Source organism: Capra hircus, chromosome 5 (assembly GCF_001704415.2).
Source record: "Capra hircus breed San Clemente chromosome 5, ASM170441v1, whole genome shotgun sequence".
NCBI classification, from domain to species: domain Eukaryota; kingdom Metazoa; phylum Chordata; class Mammalia; order Artiodactyla; family Bovidae; genus Capra; species Capra hircus.
In genome coordinates, this window is record NC_030812.1 from 107,848,991 (window position 1) to 107,873,007 (window position 24,017).

The 24,017-nt window shown below is 47.4% G+C and overlaps 1 protein-coding gene across 1 annotated transcript in view; it reads left to right on the plus strand.

Annotated features, from left to right (window-relative positions):
- LOC102178253 (cat eye syndrome critical region protein 2) overlaps positions 13,109–24,017 on the plus strand; it is a 117,276-nt gene continuing 106,367 nt past the window's right edge. Inside the window, exon 1 of the mRNA XM_018048705.1 lies at positions 13,109–13,253. Within this exon, the coding sequence (XP_017904194.1) occupies positions 13,128–13,253 (126 nt within the window). The 5' untranslated portion in view covers positions 13,109–13,127. The remainder of the gene's footprint in view (positions 13,254–24,017) is intronic.

Consider the following 24,017-nt stretch of genomic DNA (forward strand, 5'->3'; position numbering starts at 1 on the left):
TCCCTTAGGATGGACTGGTTTGATCTCCTTGCAGTCCAAGGGACCCTCAAGAGTCTTCTTCAACACCACAGTTCAAAAGCATCAATTCTTCGGTGCTCAGCTTTCTTTATACTCCAACTCTCACATCCATACATGACCACTGGAAAAACCATAGCTTTGACTAGACGGACCTTTGTCGGCAAAGTAATGTCTTTGCTTTTTAATTTGCTGTCTAGGTTGGTCATAACTTTTCTTCCAAGGAACTAGCATCTTTTAATTTCATGGCTGCAGGAACCATCTGCAGTGATTTTGGAGCCCAAAAAATAAAGTCTGTCACTGTTTGCCCATCTATTTGCCATGAAGTGATAGGACCAGATGCCATGATCTTAGTTTTCTGAATGTTGAGCTTTAAGCCAACTTTTCCACTCTCCTCTTTCACTTTCATCAAGAGGCTCTTCAGTTCTTTGCTTTCTGCCATTAGGGTGGTGTCATCTGAGTATCTGAGGTTATTGATATTTGTCCCGGCAATCTTGATTCCAGCTTGTGCTTCGCCTCAACTCCAAGGGCTGCTGGGGCCACTGTCCCCTCGAGGTGTCAGAACCTGTCAGTAGCCTGTTTATTCAGTCTCAGTCTAAGACCCAAAGGTGCCATTGACTCACCTTCTGCAGACTGGAGAGCCCAGCAACTTCCTGATTCTGTCTTTGAAGCTGCTCTCCGGCCGTGGCTCTGTCTTCCTGTGGCTGCAAAGCTAATCTTGGACCCAGCTCCTCGTGCTGCCTTTTGCAAGGATCCTAAAATAGCCCCACTGACTCCAGCGCTTCTCCTCTGAGTCCTTCCTGGCCCGAGGTGGCCTCCCCTGGCCATTTCCCAATCGTCCTTACAAACACCCCACCCTGGGAGCCTGGTCCTGTCCACCTCTCAAGCGCCGGCCAACCTGTCCTGGCCTGTCCCGGTGTTTATCTGCTGTACCTTTATGCCTCCTCTCTGGCTCTCCTGACCTCACCCACATTCAAGTTCAGCTGGGACTGGCCTGGAACTTTTCTCAACAGCCCTGAACTACAATCACGTCACCCTTCCAGGCACCCCATGACCCTGAGACACTGAGCCAAAAGCTAGAAGGAACCCTCAGCCATCACAGAAATCAAAGCATTAATTCCACCAGATGGGGAAACAGATTCAGCAAGGTGATGACGAGACCCACCCAGGGTCACACAGTGAACTGAACTGTGAGATCTTGGGCAAGTCACTTAACCTCTCTGTGCTTCAGTCTCCTTATCTTGTAAAATGGGCGTAGTACCTACCTCACAGGGTTGTTGTGGGGATTAATTAGATACAATGTCTGTAAAGCACCAAAGGTTCTTGAAGAAGGTGCTATATAAATACAAAATAATATCTATTAAAGTTTATTTGCGGAGAAAAAGCAAAAAAGACCCACCAGCTCTTTGTCTGGGGTCATTCCTCTCCCACTTTCTTCCTTAATAGGAATTTGGAGACATTCTTTACATTCGTTTCATGGAGCAAAGGGAGAAGAAAATGGCAACCCACTCCAGTATTCTTGTCGAGAGAATCCTGTGGACAGAGGAACTTGGTGGGCTGTTGTCCATAGGGTCGCACAGAGTCGGACACAACTGAAGTGACTTAGCATGCATGCATGCATTGGAGAAGGAAATGGCAACCCACTCCAGTGTTCTTGCCTGGAGAATCCCAGGGACGGGGGAGCCTGGTGGGCTGCCGTCTGGGGGTCACACAGGGTCGGACACAACTGAAGCGACTTAGCAGCAGCAGCTGCATGGAGCAAAGTTGCACCTCCCTCGGAAAGTTGAATTGTCTCTCTCTTTTTTAACAGCAATCTATTACTTACTTGCCTGTTTCTTCTTCTTCTTTTTTGTTTTTTGGCCAAGTCACATGGCACCTGGGATCTTAGTTTCCTGACCAGGGATTGAACCTATGTCCCCAGCATCGGAAGCACCAGGGGGAAATCTGGTTGAATGTCTCTTGAGATTAGAAGCCATGTCTCTTACGTCTTTGGTATTCTCATAGTAAATAACAACACTCAAAAACAAAAACAACTGTTGTACTAAACAAAAAGATTTAAAAAATCTTTTGTCAAGTCCAAGTGCCTTGCACATTATGAGCAGATGCTTCAGAAACACCAGCTGATGGATTAGCTGAGGGAAAGACAGATATGTGTGCAGGCATCCCTTTGTTCTCGCAGAGTCAGGCAACAACCACCTACCCACTGGAGGGACATGGATTGCGACAGTGTTCTGGGGACAGTGAATACGCCCTAGGCACTGTGTACAGTCAAATGAGGCTCTAATGCACATGTATACAGCTGAGCAAGGACTGGGAGGAAGCCCAGAGATACCACCCGTAAGATGGGTCTTGAAGGAGAAAGATGGTTTCACAGAGCGTAGAAACACAAGAAGGGCATCCGCAGTGGTGCAGTGGTAAAGAACCCTCCTGCAATGCAGGAGATGCAGGTTCAATTCCTGGTTTGGGAAGACTCCATGTGCTGTGGGGCAACTAAGCTTGTGGGCCACAACTATTGAGCCTGAGCGCCTAAGCCTGTGCTCCTCAACAAAAGAAGCCACCGCAATGAGAAACCTGTGCACCGCAGCAAAGAGCAGCCCCTGCTCGCCTCCAGTAGAGAAAGACCATGCACAGCAATGAAGACCCAGCGCAGCCATAAATAAATAATTTTTTTAAAAAAAGACCTGATGTAGCCCAAGACATAGATTAAAAAAAAAAACACCCCAAAACCTGCTTCTTTATTAAAAAAAAAAAAGATGCGAGCCAAATTCGAGGCCAGGGGAACAGCAGTCAGAGAGGTGACACTGGTTCTCTGCCCTCAGTACCAGCTGATGGGTGGGCTGGCCAGTCGGGGGCTGGACTGAGGTTGGGTGAGTGGGGGCTGGCAGCACGGAGGAGTCAGGAAGGACGCTGACCAAGGTCCTCAAGGAAGGACGCTGCGTGGATGAGACTGAAGACTCGTGATGTCTTTGGAGGAGCGAACGAGCACATTTAACACAATATTTTTCTCCAGCAGCAATGATACAGCAATCTCATAAGCCCCTTCCTCTAGGTTCTATTTGAAAACACTTTTCTGAAACTTCCTCGCGTTCTCCACATGATAGTAGCTTTTGGCATCTTTGCTGATAGCAGAGCCTGTGGAGTGTAGCCTGAGAGGGTCATCTTCCAGTAGGTAAATGGTGAATTGGGTAATCACGTTCTGAAAGTCAACTCCAAAAACATAGCTGGAGGAACCCTTGGCCTGACAGTTTACTTAAAAGTTTGGAGGTTGAAGTGCACTGGGCTTGAATCTCTGAATACCGAGGCCCCATTAGAAGACTGTCCCAATTGTCACAAATCATAGTGCCTGAAAACATTTTTAAACTGACTGTCTTAAAAAGAGAAAGTTCTCTAAAGATTAAACAGGAACAATAGTTATAACAGAAAATAATTATGGTTGAAATGTCTGGTTCCTCGGAAATGCTATGCTTTTTGTATTTTCCATTATTAGTGCAGTTCGAATGAAGGTTTATAGTTCAGGGGTCTTCATGTTTGCCTTTCAAAATTAGGTAAATGACTTCATCTTTCAAGCTTGAATTCATTTTAAAATTGAATTTCATAGTATACAGTATGCAGTTTCCTGTTCTCTGCATTTAGAAGTGAAGGCAATACAAATCTTTTAATTCTGTAAGTAATTTTTATAACTATGATATAACTCTATGCTATCTTTTCAACATTTAAAATACATTTAAATGTGCCAAAAAAAAAAGTCTGAAACTTTTGATGTTCATTAGCTCAGCATAACTAGCGCTGTGATGGATGAGTCACCCAAAGCTACTGCCGTCCTGGTTGCTACAGTATAAACTTGCTTACCAGATCAAGGAACAGGGCACCACAGCTCTGAGCACGGGTGAAGCCACTTCTGTTTTCATTTGTTTTTTTTTTATGTGCAATCCCAAGAAGAACCTCGGCTAAGAGCTTCAACAGGACTCTAAGAAGTCTTTCTAAAAGAGAAATCAGTTCATGTGATTCTCTTGCTCAAAACCTCTCAGTGGCTTCATCACAAAGTCTTCTCCCTTCCTGGGTCTCAGGGTAGCCTCCAGCCTCCAGGCTCCAGGCTCCAGCTCAGGGTGCTGCTATGGCCTCTGGGCCGCGCCTCCACTTAACAGGCTCCACCAGTGCCCCCTCATCCAAGGAGACCTCGCCATGTCCATGCTAGTTTGCACCGCTCTGCACTGACACTTAAAACTGAGACCCTCAGTGTATCCGTTTGCCTTTTTGTCTACACTGTCACTGCCAAAGTGCTCAGACCCTGGTTTATGGAACTTCGTAAATGTGAATCAAGAGCCTGGTGCTGTGCCCAGAGCGGAAAAGGGCTTCAGCACATGACTCTGCTTCTGTTTGGTTTGATTTAACTCCCACACTTCGTGCTGCTCTAGGTGCCGGGAATACAAAATGAAGAATCTGAACACACATCTGGGTCCTGCTTTAAATAAACAAACACATAAACACTGACAAAATGAACTGGGTGTGTTTACTTGGCCAACGAGAAATGCCACTCTGTGCCATGCGTGACGGGGGTGCACGCAGACAGTCGGGTCCCTGTGAAGGGATTGCTGGTGTCCAGTTGCTCTTCACGGCTGACTACTGAGCCTCTAGCTGGAGGCCAAGCCTGGCTGGAGGCTGGGTTTCCAATGGCACGTCCCAGGGACCCAGAGTCCTTAGAGACACTTGCAGAGTTCCTGGCCTCGGCACTGTCCCAGGAGAGATGTCTTTCCCCCATTGACTGGGAAACCTGTTAACTCAGGCTGTTAGCCAAGCAGGGATGTATGTGCCTTGAGAACACTTGCTTTTCAAGGCCATCATATTAGCTTGTGTTTTGGTGGTGCAGGATGGAACTCAAGTTACTGGCTGCTCTGTCTGTGTTTTACCAGGAAGATCTCACTCTTTGGCGTGACTAAACCTAGCAGCATAATCACCTCTGAGCCTACACAACCTAACTGCGGTTACCACAGGGCCTTCTCCCCTTCACCAACCAGTCTCTCCCTCTGGAGTTCCCAATCCCTTCAGACTTTTCAGCCAAACAAAAGCAACCATTTCACAGGCTCTTCTTTCTTGGCTCTGGAGTGAGGGAAGTGAAGGGAGGCTTGTTAATTTAAAAAATAATGACACTATAAACATAACACGTTTGAAGCTCTAGGCATATCTATGTTTTCAACTCTTACAACCTTGCTTAGGACATAGCAGCTGCTTAATAAACATTTATTGACTGAGTGCCTGGAGCAGTCAAATTAGGAAACGATGTTCCTCTCACAGTCACATTCAAGAAAAGTAGATATTTTTGTTGTTAAAGAATGATGTTAGCTTAAACAAGATAATAATCTGATGTTGTATAGTAATAAAATGAACAGTGTTTACTGTAATTGTTTAAAGTCACTCTATACAATATACATGTTTACTCGTTATTCCTAGAAATAAAGATAATAAGCAAGAGAAGCTAACTTCCATGTTTCTTTTTTTTTGCTTTCTTTCTTTTTTAAGTTTTTAAAAAATTCATTTATTTTTAATTGAAGGATAATTGTTTCACAATATTGGTTTGGCTTCCACCACACATCAACATGAATTAGCCATAGGTATACATATATCCCCCTCTCTTGAACCTCCTTCCTACCTCCCACCTTTTCCCACCCCTCTATATACTCCTCTTTAAAAAACACATTCAGATCAAGAAATCCAGAGCGCATCGATGAATGGTTTTTACGGTGACGGCAACTAAGACCCTTTTTACCCTCCGACTTTGCATCTTCTTATTCAAGGTGATGGGTACTTGAGATATGTCGTATACATTAAATGAATGGGCTCATGCATATAAGAGTGATCTGACTTGGGACCTGTCTAGATAAATTGGAAGTACACGTTTTTAAGGAAGTACACCACTTTTGGGTTGAACAGGATTAAAAATAATGAAATTAATAAAATTCTTCCTATGAATGTGACAGTTTATAGTTTAAACAATTTTCTCCTTTGCTCCATGTATCAGTCATGGAGCTAAACAGGAGTCTGTATGATTCCTACTGAGTATCTGAGAAAATGTAGTGTAAGAAACAAGCTCACATGGCAGCTGATTCTAAAGCAGCTGGTTCAGCTGGGACTAAAATTACAGCCTGAGTCCCAGGCCTTCCTTCTGAATCCAAAAACACCACACTTGCCTCTCTACTACAACTGCTTTCTCTACCAAATATTACTCTAAGTTAAAAAAAATTATTCCATCTTAATTGGCTTTGACATCAAGAGAATTTTATGCTTTCACTGCTGAGTATGTGGGTTTGATTCCTGGTCAGGGAAATATTAAGTAAGATTCCTCAAGCCGTGAGGTGTAGCCAAATGTTAAAAAAAAAAAAAAAAGTAAAAACAAATAGATTTGAAGTTATGAATGAAGATATCCAGCTGTGCTTCTCACCAAGTCAAGGTGGCCTCCCCAAGCCCTCCGGCTCACACTAGATTCCACTTGGAGCTCCTCTCCAAAGGAGCACGTGGGCTACGACTTGAACATCTCACAGCATACTTCTGTGCTGTACTGCACAGATAAACCTTATCAACTGCATTAGAAAACCCTCGAGGCGAGAGACTGAGTTTTCTACCCAAACACTTATTTCTTTCTACATCACGTGGATCCAACAGGAGGGACATCAGCCCAGCGAGGGAGTCTGAGGCCAGGTGTACAGAACACCGGGCACTCTGACAACCAAAATAATGTGACCTGTAAACTGAGTAGGGAGGGTCTGAGGCCAGAGGAATGACACAAGGAGCTAAAATAATTAAAAAGGAAAGTGAAAGAAATTAAGGATTGGAGGCCCTTTGAAAAGAGATTATGGAAGAACTCATTAAGACTCACCAGCTTCTGAATGGCTCGGAGAACTGAGATGCTACAAAGCTATTTGACCTGGTGTCAAGAACAAGGGGAGATGCCACAATGAGATAGGCCAGAGGTGGACATGCCAGGAATTCGAGAAGGAATTTCTGAACAGAACAACAGAAACCAAGTCGCCCGGAGGCAGCACAGAAGCTGATTCTTGGGTACAGTTTCAAGAAGAGGACTGAAGAAGTTTCAGCAGGCAGTAAAATCTGGTGAGGTTCCGAGTCCTGAACCACAGAGATGAGCAGAAAGGACACCCCCTTGCCCTGTCTCGCGGCTAAGAACCAGGTTAACTAACATTGCAGTAATCTCCTTAAAGGTGGCATGTGGTGTCAGAACCACGCCAAGGACGTAGCCTCCAGCTCCGGTGCCAGCTGGTTTGAGCCGGAGCAGACAGAGGCTTCCTCTCGGGACTGCAGCCCAGCAGGCTGCTCCGGGCCTCCCTGCTGGCCCGAGGGTTTCAAGCCTCAGGCTGGGGTTTCCTAGCGGTAACAGATTACCAGCCTTACTGTGCTTAGTCGCTTCAGTTGTGTCCCACACAATTCAGTTCAGTTCAGTCACTCAGTTGTGTCCGACTCTTTGAGACCCCATGGACTGCAGCACGCCAGGCCTCCCTGTCCATCACCAACTCCTGGAGTTTACTCAAACTCATGTCCATTGAGTCGGTGATACTAGCCAACCATCTCATCCTCTGTCTTCCCCTTCTCTTCCCACCTTCAATCTTTCCCAGCATCAGGGTCTTTTCCAATGAGTCAGTTCTTCGCATCAGGTGGCCAAAGTATTGGAGTTTCAGCTTCAGCATCAGTCCTTCCAATGAATATTCAGGACTGATTTCCTTTAGGATGGACTGGTTGGATCTCCTTGCAGTCGCACACACCGCAGAGCAACTAAGTCCGGGTGCCGCAGCTACTGAGTCTGTGCTCTAGAGCCCAGCAGCTGCAACTACTAAGCCCATGTGCCCGAGCCCATGTTCTGCAACAAGAGAAGCCGCTGCACTGAGAAGCCGTTGTACTGCAACTAGAGGGTAGCCCCTGCTCGCCGCAACTAGAGAAAGCCCATGCAGCAAGAAAGGCCCAGCACAGTGAAACATAAGTAAAATTATTAAAAAAAAAATCTACAAACTTTGATCACCAACTTTCTCCTCTCTCTCTGTTTTGTTTTTGGCTGTGACTTGCAGCTTGTGGGATCTTAGTTCCCTGACCAGGGACTGAACCTGGGTCCCTGGCAGTGAAAGTGCAGAGTCCTAACCTCTGGACTGTCAGGGAATTCCCCAATGTTCTTCATGGTTAAAAATATGTTATAAATAAGCTATGGGGATATATTGTACAGGAGGGGGAACAGAGCCACTATTTTATAGTAACTGTCAATGCAGTATAACTTTTAAAAATTGTGAGCCACGATGCTGTACACCTGCAACCTATACAATATTGCACACCAACTATATCTCAATTTAAAAAAATTTCTACATTGTAAAATACTATGTTCAAAGAGTAACTAGTGTTTTCTGTGAAGGTATTAGTAATATAAAATAATTTGTTTCATCAGCACTCATATAGACCAGTTATTTGTAGCCTGCTCCAAGGAGAACAGTCCAAGAGCTATTCCTGAGGAAAGAGCTGGGATTTTCTTGGTAAAACCAAACATAAATTAAAGAGGTCGTTTGGAAGATTTAGCACTAGGCTAGAGTGTTCAGGGAGGCCTGCCTGGAGGAGGGTGCAGGCAGGAGGATGTGGATGGGTCCAGACTGGGGTTCAGAGGGTCAGAGTGCTCAGGGTGAGTCCTGGGCATGTGGGTACCTGCAGACCTGTCTGCCCAACACAGCACCTACCACCCACGAGTGCCCCATGCAGCACTGAGATGGTGGGTCCTAACAGAGATGCCTGCGGTTAACTGTAAAATGCACACCAGATTCCAAAGAACTGCCATGAAGAAAAATGCATGTAGACTATCTCATGGATATTTTTAATACTGATAACACATGTTGAAATAATAATCTGGTGGATATACTGGGTTTAAGAACACATTAAATTTACCTTCTCAGAACTGACGCACACTTCTAAGAAGATTAATCCAGCCACACTGGAGAGACAGAGGAGATAAACCAGAAGAAAGAAAACCAGTTAGGAAGCTTCTCAACTAGAGAGATGAAAGGACCTCGTTTGGGGTGGAGACAGGGGGAATACTAGAGACTTCATGGAGGCAGAACCCACACGACTGTGGTTACAACTAGCCAGGACAGAAGCAGAGAGTTGAGGGTGAACCTGGTGGTCTGGGACTATGATTGTTCCATTAAAGGAAATACAAAGTCAGTAAGGTGTGTGACTCGCAAAGAAAAAACCCAGAGCTAGTTTTCCACCTTCCTTTTAACATGGTGAGTTTCAACATCCAACTGGCATTTGGGGGAAATGACCCTGGGGCTCAGGAGAAAAGCCAAGCTGAAGATGGACCCATCCTTGGTTGGTAGAATCCATGAATGCGGGTAACTGCAGATACGGGCTGACCACTCTATGCCACTTTATAAAAGGGACTCCAGTGACTTTTGTTATCCTGGGGGTCCTGGAGTCAATCAATTCCCTGAAGATATGACTGTATTGAGAAAGGCATGACCTTTGAGACTGCCTGAATGAGTTCCAGGAGGGAGAAAGCTAAAAGGCAGAGGAAGGAATGAAGGAAAGGTAAGTAAATCGACATCAGGCATTTTAAGAAGTTCTAATTTTTTTTTATGGTTTTATGTCATCATTAAATAATCATTTAATTTCTGTGTATTAGGAAGGATTCCCCCCCCCCACATAATCAAGTCTAATCTGGATGAGAAGAAAAGACACCCCCAACTACAGTGAAAGATTTAAGCAGCACTTCAAAATAAATAATAGAATGATGACCCAAGGAAGTGGTTGACTAGTGAGTCATACACACTGTAGTTTCTCCAGTCAGAGGACCTGGACAAATACCCCTAAGAAGGGGTGTTTCAGGAAAGCTTTAGGAAGGAGGTGAGTTTTGAGTGATCTGAGAAGTTGAGCTGTCTTTGTAAGCAATTGAAAGGGCAGGATCAAAAGGGAGGAGCAAGAAGATCCGGGGGTGAGTGAACCAGTTTGACAGGAGGGAAGGAGTCACTGGTTGGATGAGGTGGGGGTGGGGATCACAGGTGAGACTGGGAAGGCAGGTGGGAGCCAAACTCTGGCTTGAGTTAAGATTCAATGGAAAAAGAAAAAAAGACTCAATGGACTTTCATGCTCAAGGGAGAGTCATAGAATTTGGAGCAGGTGAATGACATGATTGAATTTACATTTTAAAGCCGGTTGTACTCTAAAGGTGAAAGCTATACGGTTCAGGAACCATTAGTTAAGCCCCTCCTCACAGATGAAATACACATGCAAGAGATTAAGCCTTTTCTAAGAGACAGCCAACTTTCCTGACTATAATATAACTCACTTTCCACGATCTCTAAAATGTTAAAATTAGCCTGACTTATAGTCCTCTGTGGGAATAGTACCCTATGGAAGGTAGCTCTCTACTGAGAAAGGAGGGGTGTGCCAATACTTCATGAGGGACCTGGACTCAGACGTGGAGACAACTAAGGTGATAGGATAATGGTTCTGCCTCACTGCAGCTCCAGCTGGGCTCCTGGACTGAATCAAGGAGCAACCACCTCAGGGTGGGCCGGCAAAGGGACAGAAAGGGCAACTGGAGAAGTGAGAAGCAGTGTAATCTGACTGGATGATCAGTTCGAAGATTTGAATTCTAGTCCTGGTTAGCAGGAAGAAACCTGGAAGAACCACACTTTTGTCACCTGCCTTCCGAGGTTCAAGTAATTATTTTTAGCTGATCATACAGAATTTGCAATGTATTTCTCAAAGAAATGCAGTTAGAAAATGCTGGTTGGTTCCCCAGATTATCCTCCAGGAACCTAGAGTAATCCTGAAACAGCTGAGATTACTGCAGATTTTGCAAAGAGAAATTCAAATATTTTTTGCCACATTGATTAACAAGCGAAACAGGTTAGTCAAACTAAGTACTGTGTGTGTGTTTTTCATGGAAGATATTTAATTAGCAGATGGTATGGAAGTGGAGGTGGTAGGAAATCTGGAAGAGAATTTCTTTTGGCACTTCCAAGGTCATCTCAGATCAACAGTGCTCACAAACAGAAAAGAGGCAGAGAGGGCAAAAGAGAGAGACAGAGAAAGTATGAGAGCTGTATGCCTTTTGGGAACAGGATAAGAAACAACTGGTGTTTGTAGGGTGAGAAATGGGCCACCCTTAAAAAGGCAGGGGCAGGCGGCGCTGAGAGTCCTGGGAAGAAGGAAGGAGGTGGGTGTCCCGGGAGGTACCAGGGTCAGTGATCCAGGTCTCAGGAGGCTAGGGTGAAGCCAGCCCAAAAAACAGATTTGAGGCAGTTAAATCCCAGGGGAAAGGTGGAACAAACAGTCAAGGATCGTGGGTATCAACTCCAACAGAGGCAGAGGAAGGGGTGGGTACAAATGTGATCCTCCAGATGGAGCCAGAACTTGAGGAACCCGAGGAGACACAGAAAACCTCTGGGCTGGAGGAGGAGGACCTGCTCTGGTGGGGGGGGAGGGGTTGGGGGGAGAGTCACAGCCGATCAGAGCCAGAGAGGAGAGAGAAAGAAAGAGGGTTGAAGCTGTGTGCCTGTCCAATGGGACACCGAGCGGTGACCCTCAGATGAAGAACAGCCTGGGGGCAAGCGTGCTGAGGATGGGGCGGGACCAGCACCACTGAGGGGTGACCCCCTCAGCCACCACCAGCCCTGCCCCCGCCTCCCACACCCCAGGGTAGTGTGGCTGGATTCAGGACCGGGCAGTGTGTGGGGAGGGCAGCGCTCATTCAAACAGGCCAGAGTAACCCAAACTTGTCACCTTTCTGCTTGCTGGTATGTGACTTTTTAGGCGCTGTGACTACCAGGCTGGGGCCCAGATCACCGAGGGACAGGTAAGATGGAAAAGGGTAAAGGGCAGGATGAGGAGCCAGAGGAGAACCGGGAAAAGGAGAGGAAGCAGAAAGGCAGGATGTAATGGATTAGAAACAAATGTGAAGGGAAGCAGGAAGCCTTACACAAGAGAGAACGAAAGGTGCGGAAAGTCAGGCTGATCCGTGCGGAAATGCAGACAGACAGGGGTTAGAGAGTCCCCAGAAGAGAGTGCGAATTCAGGTCAGGTGGGTCACCCCACGGTGCGTGTCATCCTTCCCACACCTCACCTGGTCATCGGGCATCTGCCTTGGAGCTGCGCGTTACACACTCAAGTGCAGCCTCTGCTCCTGGGGGCGTTCAGATAGGCGCTCATTTTTTTCAAAGATGGACACGTTGTAGCATCTGCGGGTGAATTCTAAAGCATTCAATAGTTGAGGTAATAGGCGAGCACAACTACCTAAGTTTGGGGCAGGGGGCGAGCGGCAGGGTAGTGTGCAGTGTTGGATGAAGTATTTTCTTCCAGTAAAGATCTAGTTAAATACACATGTTCTTTAAGATTTTTTTTTTTTTAAATGCTGGCTTATATAGAAAAAAACCAGGTTACTAAATTGATGGGAATAAAACGAGGGAGGGAATAAACCGGAGGCGCACTCCATAACATCCCAGCTGAGTGCGGCCACTACGCCGGCCAGTCCGGCGGGCGTCCGCGCTCAGAGGTCCCCACGCGGGTCCCCGAGCGGCTGCGCCCGGGACCGGACAGGACCGGAGCGCAGGCGGCCCCCGGGCCAGGGGGAACCACCCCCACCCCCACGCAGCACCCCGCGCGCCGCGGACGGCGAAGGGGAGGTCTCCCCCGGCCGGGGAGGGACGGGAGGCCGCGGGCTCTGCCTGGGTGTGGGGTCCGCCGCCCGGGACCCACGTGGGCGCAGCCCAGCGAGGCGCAGCCCTCCGGCCTCAGAGGGGCGCGACCCCCGGCCACGTGGGGGCGGGGCCCGGCGGGGCTGGGGGGCGGTGCTCGACGGCAGCCCCGCCCCCCGGCCCTCGGGCGCCCCTCCCCCGCCCGAGCGCGGCCCGCGGGCGGCGGGCGGGGGCGGGGGCGGGGTTGTTGTTGTGCCGAGGCCCCGCCCCCGCCCGCCCCCGGCCCATCTGTTCCCCGCGAGCTGCGGCGACATTGTGCGGGCTGGGCGGCCGGGCCGCGGCGCGATGGGCCCGGGGCAGCCGCCGCGGTAGCTCGGCCGGAGCGGCTCCGGGAGCGGGCGGGCGGCGGGCGCGGAGGCGGCGGCGCGGCCGGAGATGCGCCCCGAGGAGGGCGGCGCGGCCGGGCTGGGCGAGCTGCGCTCGTGGTGGGAAGTGCCGGCCATCGCGCACTTCTGCTCGCTCTTCCGCACGGCGTTCCGCCTGCCGGACTTCGAGATCGAGGTGCGCGGGCCGGGCCGGGCCGGGGGTTCGGGACCCGGGTAGGGGGTCGGGGCGGCGGCGCGCGGGGACCTCCGAGCGGCTGACTGCGAGGGACTGAGCGGGGGGCTGAGCGCGAGGAGCGCTCCCGGCCGGCCCGGGTGGGCGGGCGGGGGTCGGGGTCCGGGCTGAGGGGACCCGGGCGGCGGGGAAAGTTGGGCCGTTACTCCGGGCGGCGTCCCGGCGGGCGCAGCGCGGGGCCGGGCGGTGAGCATAGCGGGCGGCGGGCTTTGTGGGGCCCGGCGGGCTGGCGGGCGGGCGCCCCCGGCCGGCGCCCCGACCCCTCCCCCGGCCGCCTGGGGCCGAGCGCGCGGCCGGTCGGTGCCGCGGCCCCGGACAAAGGTGCCAGACCGGCGCGGCCGGGCCGGCGAGCGGGGGCCGAGGGTCCGCCGCCCGCGGGGGGCGCGCCCGGCGGCAGCCGGGAGGGTGCGGGCCGCCGGGCGGGCGGGCGGGCGGCGGCGGCGGCGACGACGACGACAATGCGGCAGCCTCGGGTGCGGGGGCCCGGCGCCGCACGCCGTTCTCAAAGTTGGGACGTGACTCGGACGAGCACGGCTTTTTCTAAAAATGTGAGTGGGACGGCGGTTCCCGCGGACTGAGGGGGAGAAACGGCAGATTAGGGAATGCTGAGCGTCAGGACTTGCTCCACAACTGTCCCGAAGACCCCGTGTTTCCTTTTAGTTGGTCAAAATCCTCAGCACTTTAATTCTGCTGCTCAAAATGGTGGCTGTGGTGGGAGGTGTTGTGGTGACAATGCCGTCGTGGTGCCGCTAAACTTGCCCCTGCCCCATTTTCTCCCTGAAATGTGATAAAACTGAGGCGGTGCTGAATTACAGGTTAGAGTTCACGAACCCCGTCTAAAAACACTGTGGAGAAAACTTCATCTTTCAAAAATCCAAATATTCCGATTTGGTTGATTGGAAAAAAAAAAAGAGGTAACTAATTTTGTCCTAAATTGTTACAGAAATCTAGAGTAATTTATAAATAACGCCTTATGTTCTAAGAAATAAATCTGTGGTTTCTAAGTATTAGCTGCTTTAATTCCAAAAGGAAATGTAACCTGATCTGAGAGGTCCAATTTGTATGTATAACAGAAGTGAAAAATCGTTGCTACAGGTGAAATCAGGGCCACTTGAGATGAGTGTTTTCGCTTCGGATCCCAGTATTTCTTGGAAGTGACACTTTTTTGGTGGTTGTAGTTAACGTGTATGCTGTTTGAAGTATATACGAATGAATATTTGGAATTCAGCTTGTACATATTACGGTGATCATCTATATCTCTATAATTTGGAGATGTTCAGTCGATGGCTAAGTAATAATGACTTACTCCTGCAATTCTTCTGTAATCTTTTTCACATGAATATGTTTTGATGAATTTGATGAATACAGGTTTAAGTTTTCACTAATTATCAGAAATTAAAAATTTCAAAGTAAGTTTTAGGTTTCTAGCAAATTTGATTCTGAGAGTGCAGAACTTACTGAGAACATGATCAGTTTTGATTCTCTAAGAAATAAATTTATTTTGGTTAGGTGATTTTTTTTTTGTTTTTAATCTAATAATTTACTATTCTGAAAGGTTGAAGAAGGATCACTTGATTACAGTTTATGATGCACTGGAAGAATCTTAAAAACAGACAAACAAAAAACAGTACTAATACTGAGTTGTACCTGTTAGGACGACGGGAAGGACGCTATAATCTTAATTTACTGTAAGTTTAAAAGATAGAAATGAATAATACCAAGTGGTAGAAGTTGGATATCAGCTTTTTTAGGAAACTAGTTTTCAGCTGTGGGAAAGTACTCATCTTACCCTTGACAACCAAACTGAACCCATGGATTTACAGAAAATTTAGGAAGCAGAGAATCTTCAAGGACTTGGCTTCTGTATATCTAAAACAAGGCAATCTCTTAGCTGACAGGTTGGGAGCATTCATGGTGCAATTCTGTAAGAGGTCAAGACCTTCCATTTAACTGGTCCCCAAAGCATGGATATTTTTATTTTTGCATGTAAGAAAACCTTTTTCCTCTGTTAATTAGCCTTGAGTGTGCAGGATTTAATTAGAAGAGTGAGTATACTAGATTCTTGTTTTTTGGGTTGTGTTTAGGGACATGTGTGTTGCTGCCCCCCAGATAGGGGTTCTGCAGTCATCAGATCAAAAATCTGCAAATGTGAAGACATATTTTAAGTTCAAAATTTGTGGTTTTAAAAAGCAGTGCATAATCACAATATAAAACTTGAAAATTATAGCAAAATATAGGTAAGAGAATTAAATCACCCATAATCTCACCACTCAGGGATAAAAACTGTTACTTAGAAATTCCCAAACACGTTCACAGCGTATTTGTGTCCCGTTTTAATTTTCCAGATGAGGAGACTGAGCTGTGTGTAGCTGGACAACTGTAGGTTAATGATACTGAATTCAGTGGTTGGTATTATGAAACATCTGTTACTAGCTGCTTAACTGGATGGGTTACCAAAGAAGCTCATGGCACACTCCTTTGCCTCAGGATTATCAAATTTGGGACCACTTCACTTATATCAAGTTTTCTATGATTGTTTAACATTCCAGTGGATTAGGCTGGTTATGTTTTGTCCTGGTTAGAGAATGAAGAATGGTGAATTGACCTTCCTGAAGATTTAGTACTGGTTTTCTTTTTTCCCCTAACAAGTGCTCTTTACAGTGGATAGCATCATACTTAACTAGACTGCGGTTAAGGGAGGATAGACCGTCTTCAGTAGTCTTGTCTGGAGTTAATTGTGATGGGTATAGGGTTGCAGGGAGAAATTCCATTATAAACATTTTGGGTATATTTTCTCCAGAGAAGAAACCATGGGGCCTCTGTGTGATTATTTGAAAATGGTCATGTAGAATTACCTGGTTCATACAATGGCAACATGATCAAAATAATCGGATTTTTATTATTAAAAGTCCCGTGTACTTTTTTTTTCCCGAGCTTTTTGCTTTGAGAACGAATCCTTTGGGTCGAATCCTTAGGCATGAATTACTGAGCATTATTATGTTTATTCATAAATATTATTCATAATTATGAAAATAGGTGATAAAAAAACTTGCTGAGAGAAACTTATTGGTACATCAGTCTTCGTTCTCTGGGCCCGGGGCCCAAGGACGGGTTATAGGAGATTTTGTGTTGGTGTACATGCATGTACTTTCCTGTCACTTTCATCAAATTTTGAAAGCGACTCCAACCATACAAAGGTTAAAAGGCCTTGAACTAGATGAAAGATTTAAGTTGGCTTTGAATAGGGGAACCAGAGGCTAGTTTCATGACATGAGATGCCCTGGATCAGAGTTAGAAAACTTGAATTCTTACGCTTGTTTTGCTACTACTGCCTCTGTGACCTTCGGCAGGTCAAGTAGCCTAACGGTGAAGGACACTTGTATAGCACTTTGTACATTTCCCAAATGTTTTCTCATTTTATCCATCGTCATCATTAATCATTACTGGGAATTAGCAGTTTTGCAGATGAGGAAATTGGAAGTTTAGACAGGCTGGGTTTCTTGCATAGACTCTCACCTGGATCTCAGCCTCTTTGCTGGCGCTGCTGTGTCACACAGCTTCCACTTTAGTTTTCATTATGTATAAACCCAAAGGCTGGGCCTAGAAGGAGTGGCCAGGATCTCACAGTGCAGATCTAGAGCTCTTCGGCTCTTAATAACGTGGGGTACAAAAGATCCTTTTAAAGGATCTTAAAATACAGATCTTAAAGGACCCGTATTCTGCCGAATGCAGAGGGACAAATGATTTCATTTGGTTCTTTCAGCAAATGCTTAGCATCTACTGTGTGCTAGATGCAGTATATGAAGTGCTGGAGATACAGGTGTGAATATAACACAAACACCCCTCCTTTAGTGGAAGGAGACAGATGATAATAAATTGGCACAGAGAGGGCCAAGTTGGGGGGGTGGGTTGTTACAATTTAAAATAAGGTGATTAGGTGTGGGAGGGGTTTCTCTGGTGGCTCAGACAGTAAGGAATATCTACCTGCAGTGCAGGAGACTTGAGTTTGATCCCCTGAAATGGTCAGGAAGATCCCTTGGAGAAGGCAATGGCACCCCACTCCAGTACTCTTGCCTGGGAAATCTCATGGACAAAGAGGAGTCTGGTAGGCTACAGTGCATGGGATTGCAAAGGTGTGGGTGGCCTCATTGAGAAGATGGCATTTGAGCAGGACTGAAGGAAATAGGGGACTTAAAATTATTTAAAAACTAGTAGTTTGTGGGACTTCCCTAGCGGTCCAGTGGTTAAGACTCTGCACTTCACTGCAGGGTGTCAGGTAGATTCCTGGTCAGAGAACCCACATGCTGCATGGTGCAAAAATTAGTAGTTAGTTACAATGATCTATTGAATGGAAAATACCAGATGATCAGTGTCTCCTGAAGACTCAGGATATGCTCCTCCTCTGAGGAGGAAAGCCCAAGAACAGGATGTGAATAACAGAGGGTAGATCTTGAAACCTGAAAGGGGGGACTGCTCCCTCAGAGTGTAACTCCCCCCAAGGTGAACCCTAGGTCCCATTCTGCTTATACCAGGGTCTTAAAGGGCAAGTTGTCTTCATCTTCATTTGTCTGTTCGAGAAGCTTAAAGGGTAGTTAGAGATTCTCCAGTTGTGGAAAGGGCAGTATTCTCTCATCTCCGAAGGACAACTTATGTGGCTGGCTTTACCATGGAAGTTCAGTTCGGTCTTTGGCTGGCTTTACCATGAAAGTTCAGTTCGGTCTTGCTTAATTTTCTGGAACACAGTGAGGAAGCCCAAAATACGACTTGGCAACATGGAAGCATTTGGTACAACCGACTGTCTGCCCTTTGATCGGGAGAGGCTGAGGGTTGAATTCCAGTTTTTTTTTAGGGGCGGGCTTCTTGTGGTGTGTTGGGTTGGGGGTAAGAGTGAGGAGCTCTGGCATTGCTGGACACTGCCAGTGCGCACGGTGGTTTAGATAAAAAGTGGGTGTGGACAGAGTCCAGGGGGACAGAAGGCACAGTTTCTAACTAGGTGGCCTCAGATATAGCTGATGGGATTGAAGGTACTTGTCAAAGGAATCATGCAGAGAGCCAGAAACCTGGACTGTGGACCCACGTCTGTCACTACCTGGTGCTGCGGTTTTAGGCAGATCATTTGGCTTCAGATGCCCTATCTATAAAAAGACAGTTCTGGACTAGGTGATTTCTAGGATGTTCCCCTGGCCAGAGTGCTGCGATTCCCCTGAGATGTTTCTCAGCATGCACGGCACAGGTAACTGATCCAAAAAGTTTTCCTGAGCTCATTGGTTAGGGCCAGGTGGCTCAGACAGTAAAGAATCTGCCTGCAAAGCCAGAGGACCCGGGTTGGATTCCTGGGTTGGGAAGATCCCTTGGAGAAGGGAATGACAACCCACTCCAATATTCTTGCCTGGAAAATCCTATGGACAGAGGGGCCTGGCAGGTTACAGTCCATGGGGTCGCCAAAAAGTCAACTGAGTCACTAACAGTTTCACTTTCTTTTTTGATACGCTGTGTTGGGGTCCCTGTCTTAGAAATTAATTCTGTACCAAACTAAAGCAGCACATCCACACTTCATGTCTTCATAGATTGTATGAATTTGTCTTTCTGTGGAAATCCTGTCTGCAAATACATTACATTGAAGGTAGCTTAATTGATGTTTCCGGTGTCTTCGAGGTCCTTTCAAACTAAGATTTTGTATTTTGAGATTATGAGAAACTCAGGAAGGTGAAGGTCTTAAATTGTGTTTTTTCCCTTCACTTCTATCTATTCACTTAAGTTGAATATCGTTCAACACGTAGAACTTTGAATGGAGGCGGGTAAAGGTTCTGGTCTGGGGCTGTCCTAAGTTTGATGGCGAAGCTTTCCAGGCAGCTGTGCCTCCCTTGCCTGTATTTTCCTGTTTCATGGGACTCTGTTCCTTGAATGCTTTTATATTGTCCTCTCTACAGGAGCCTCTAACAAATACTTATTTATTCTGGAAAATAAACTTGTTTATTCTGGAAAACTCTGGAATTCTCTTTCTTTGATTTAGATAGGAGTCTTCAGATGGTGGTACTGAGCTCAGGATTCTCCCAGCCTTGTTGCATCAAGGTATTCAGTGCTGACCACTGCTGCGTGTGTGGCGGTGGTGCCTCCTGTCCCTGAAGAACACTGGGCCCTGAGGTGGGGGGGACTCCTCCCCATAGGCAGTCCCGTTCTAGATGTAATGTTTTTTTGTGTAGGGTTGAAGGGATTTATTTATGCTGAGTTTGCCATCATCAGCCTGGGAAAACAGTTGAGTTCAGTCGCTCAGTCGTGTCTGACTCTCTGCAACCCCATGGACTGCAGTACGCCAGGCCTCCCTGTCCATCACCAACTCCCGGAGTTTACTCAAACTCATGTCCATCAAGTTGGTGATGCCATCCAACCATCTCATCCTCTGTCATCCCCTTCTCCTTCCGCCTTCAATCATTCCCAGCATCAGGGTCTTTTCGAATGAGTCAGTTCTATGCATCAGGTGTCCAAAGTATTGGAGTTTCAGCTTCAGCATCAGTCCTTCCAGTATTCCAATGAATATTCAGAACTGATTTCCTTTAGGATTGACTGGTTGGATCTCCATGCACTCCCAGCAACTCTCAAGAGTCTTCTCCAACACCGCAGTTCAAAAGCATCCATTCTTCAGCACTCAGCTTTCTTTATAGTCCAACTTTCACGTCCATACATGACTACTGGAAAAACCAAAGCTTTGACAAGACGGACCTTTGTTGGCAAAATAATGTCTCTGCTTTTTAATTTGCTGTCTAGGTTGGTGATAACTTTTCTTCCAAGGAGCAAGCGTCTTTTAATTTCATGGCTTCAGTCACCATCTGCAGTGATTTTGGAGCCCCCCCAAAATAGTCTGTCACTGTTTAGATTGTTTCTCCGTCTGTTTGCCATGAAGTGATGAGACCAGGTGCCATGATCTTAGTTTTCTGAATGTTGAGCTTTAAGCCAACTTTTTCACTCTTTCACTTTCATCGAGAGGCTCTGTAGTTCCTCTTCACTTTCTGCCATAAGGGTGGTGTCATCTGCATATCTGAGGTTATTGCTATTTCTCCCGGCAGTCTTGATTCCAGCTTGTGCTTCATTCACCCTGGCATTTCGCATGATGTACTTTGCATATAAGTAAAATAAGCAGGCTGACAATATACAGCCTTGATGTACTCCTTTCCTAATTTGGAACCAGTCTGTTGTTCCATGTCCAGTTCTGACTGTTGCTTCCTGACCTGCATACAGATTTCTCAGGAGGCAGGTCAGGTGGTCTGGTATTCCCATCTCTTTCAGAATTTTCCAGTTTGCTGTGGTCCACACAGTCAAAGGCTTTGGCATAGTCAATAAAGCAGAAGTAGATGTTTCTCTGGAAGTCTCTTGCTTTCTCAGTGATCCAGTGGATGTTGGCAATTTGATCTCTGGTTCCTCTGCCATTTGTAAATCCAGCTTGAATATCTGATGGTTAATGTACTGCTGAATCCTGGCATGGAATATTTTGAACATTTCTTTGCTAGCTTTTGAGATGAGTGCAATTGTGCGGTAGTTTGAGCATTCTTTGGCATTGCCTTTCTTTGGGATTGGGAAGAAAACTGACCTTTTCTAGTCCTGTGGCCACTGCTGCTGCTGCTAAGTCGCTTCAGTCATGTCCGACTCTGTGTGACCCCATAGATGGCAGCCCACCAGGCTCCGCCATCCCTGGGATTCTCCAGGCAAGAACACTGGAGTGGGTTGCCATTTCCTTCTCCAATGCATGAAAGTGAAAAGTGAAAGTGAAGTTGCTCATGTCCGACTCTTAGCGACCCCATGGACTGCAGCCTACCAGGCTCCTCTGTCCATGGGATTTTCCAGGCAAAAGTACTGGAGTGGGGTGCCATTGCGTGCTGGCATATTGAGTGCAGCACTTTGACAGCATCATCTTTTAGGATTTGAAATGGCTCAACTGGAATTCCATCGCCTCCACTAGCTTTGTTCATATTGATGCTTCCTAAGGCCCACTTGACTTCACATTCCAGGATGTCAGGCTCTAGGTGAGTGATCACACCATTGTGATTATCTGGGTCATGAAGATCTTTTTTGTATTTTTTTCTGTGTATTCTTGCCACCTCTTAATATCTTCTGCTTCTGTTAGGTCCATACCATTTCTGTTCTTTATCGAGCCCATCTTTGCATGAAATGTTCCCTTGGTGTCTCTAATTTTCTTGACGAGATCTCTAGTCTTTCCCTTTCTATTCTGTTTCTATATGGGAAACAGATCCTTTGTTAATTCTTTTCTTAGGGCGTCCCTGGTGGCTCAGCTGGTATAGAATCCACCTGCAATGTAGGAGGCCCGGGTTCGATCCCTGGGTTGGGAAGATCCTCTGGAGAAGGGAACGGCTACCCACTCCAGTATTCTGGCCTGGAGAATTCCATGGACAGGGGAGCCTGGCAGGTTTCATCCCATGGGGTCGCGAAGAGTTGGACACAACTGAGTGACTGATACACAAACACACCCCTACACACACACACCGTTACACACCTGCCCCACCCAAAATCATTTAGGGGAAGAGGACAAGTTGGTGGGCTGTCTAGAGGGAGCTCTGATGCCACCCGTGCCATGTTGGGGGGCTGTGGAGAGGGAGCTCTGACGCCGCGCATACCTGAAGGAGGCCCTCTCTCAGCCCTCTCGCGGGACTGAAGCAGGGGGTGGTGAGTGTGTTTGCGGTCCCGTGTGTGCGTGCGGACAGTGTGTGTGTGTGTGTGCCCATGTGCGGGCACCGAGCTCCTCAGGCAGTATGAGGTGTGTAATTTAGGCAGAACCTGGGCCTTCTGTGTGGCCTCGGCTCTGGTGGCACCGCGGGCGTAGTGGATTCACAGTGGGCATCATTTTAGTTGGCAGGAAAGGTTGCGTGGTGGCGGTCTGAGCTGTCACACACTGCGGGCCTCCGGGTGTGGAGTCGGGCCCTTCCGGCCGTGACTCAGTGACGTCGATCATCCACACCCCCAGCGCATGCGGTTTCTGTAGACGTTCGGAAGGCGCCGTTTGGAACCCTGACCTTGTGTGGCCTGGAAGATGGGCACTGGACATATGTCCTGTCCTGTGCGTCTCACTGTCACAGTCGCTTCAGCTTTGGCCCCAGCCCAGCCTCTTGAGTTTGAGCAAACTCCTTGAGATGGTGAAGGACAGAGGAGTCTGGGGTGCTGCATACAGCCCATGGGGTCGCAGAGTCGGACATGACTTGGAGACCGACAACAGCCGCTTGGGCTTTCTTCGGGTGGCGTGTGGCCCTGGGACTGAACGTCACCACAGACCCTGCACCCTTCTGTGCTCCCCCGTGATCCGCAAGTAAGTGCAGACAGGCACTGGTGGGGCCACGGTTACTCTAAACTGTTTATTATCGTTTTAATGGTGAACCTTCAAATCACCTCCCATTAATGATTGCTAAGAATGGAGTAAGTTCTTACAGCTGAGAGCAGTCTGGTTGAGGGGAGGGTGTTTTCCTGTAGGCAGTTGCTTTTGATGAACACCACTCCCTGAGTGGTCATTGTTTCAACAACAATGCACCGAGGACAGTTGATTTGCTTGACAGAAAATGTGTTAAATTAGCAAATCTACTTTAGCAAATCTTTTCTCCCCCCACCCCCATTGTGTCTCTTATTTCCCTGAAAGGTTGTGTTTGCAGAGTTTTCTAGGTGTGAGAGACAGTTTTTATTATCATTTCTTTGTCTAGGGGACACTTAGATAGGGGAAAGGTGACTTAGAGAAACTTCACTTGTGTCAGGATTAAGGGATTTTATTTTTTTTCACTCTTAGGCTGGTATTGATTTGGGTTAGTATCCCGCACATTGATTCTGAAAGACCTTTTCTGTCCTATTTTCCATTGTGCTGTTGAAGCAGGCACCCCAGCTTTCCTTATTGAGTGTTGGGGATTGGGAGGGGAATGTTGTAACAGTGTTGAGAATACCTGTGTCCATATAGCTAGATTTTCATCACTTTTGATGGAGCACCTCTCTTCATTACATATAACTGTACTTTATAGTTGCATGTTGCAGAAATCTAAAGTGGTGGTGAAATTACAAAGAAGAGTAGAATCTGAAATCCCAGGCAGTCTCCTTTCTCTGTTGTCACTTTTATTAATACTGACTTTCCCGGAATGATTGCAGAGCTAAGGGACTGGGTGCGGTTCTGCTGCTGCCCTGGGGGATTGGAGTAGTTGTGGGGGAGGAAAGGGTGGCTGGCTGGGGGCAGCCATGGCTGCAGGAGCTCAGAGGCCTCTGTGGTCCTGAGTTACGTGCTGCCTGGAGAAGGCCGGGCCGGGAGGGGGTCACAGTGAGGAAGTCGGTGCAAGGAGATCAGAGTTCTCTTCTGTGGAGGGCCACTGAAAAATGGAGGCAGAATATGCTGCGGCAGGCCTGGAATGCCAGACCCACTGTGTGGATCTTTTTTATTCAGGCACTGAAATTTTAGACATGAATGATCTTAAAGTTTTAGACAAAGAATGTCCTGAGTACTACATGTTTTGACATCTAGGCTTAACTCTAGGAGTGGAGTGGGTATAAAATGCTGCAGGCAGCGGGTTCAGGAAGAGACCTTTGTCGCTGGCTCTGAGTGGAACTGGATGATGGTGTCGGGTGCATCAGGAAGGTGGTATGGGGTGAGGATGTTTGGGGCTGCAAGTGATGGGACGCTGCACTAAAAAGCGGTGTGGCTTGTCCTAGAACATGGGGTCTGGAGGATCA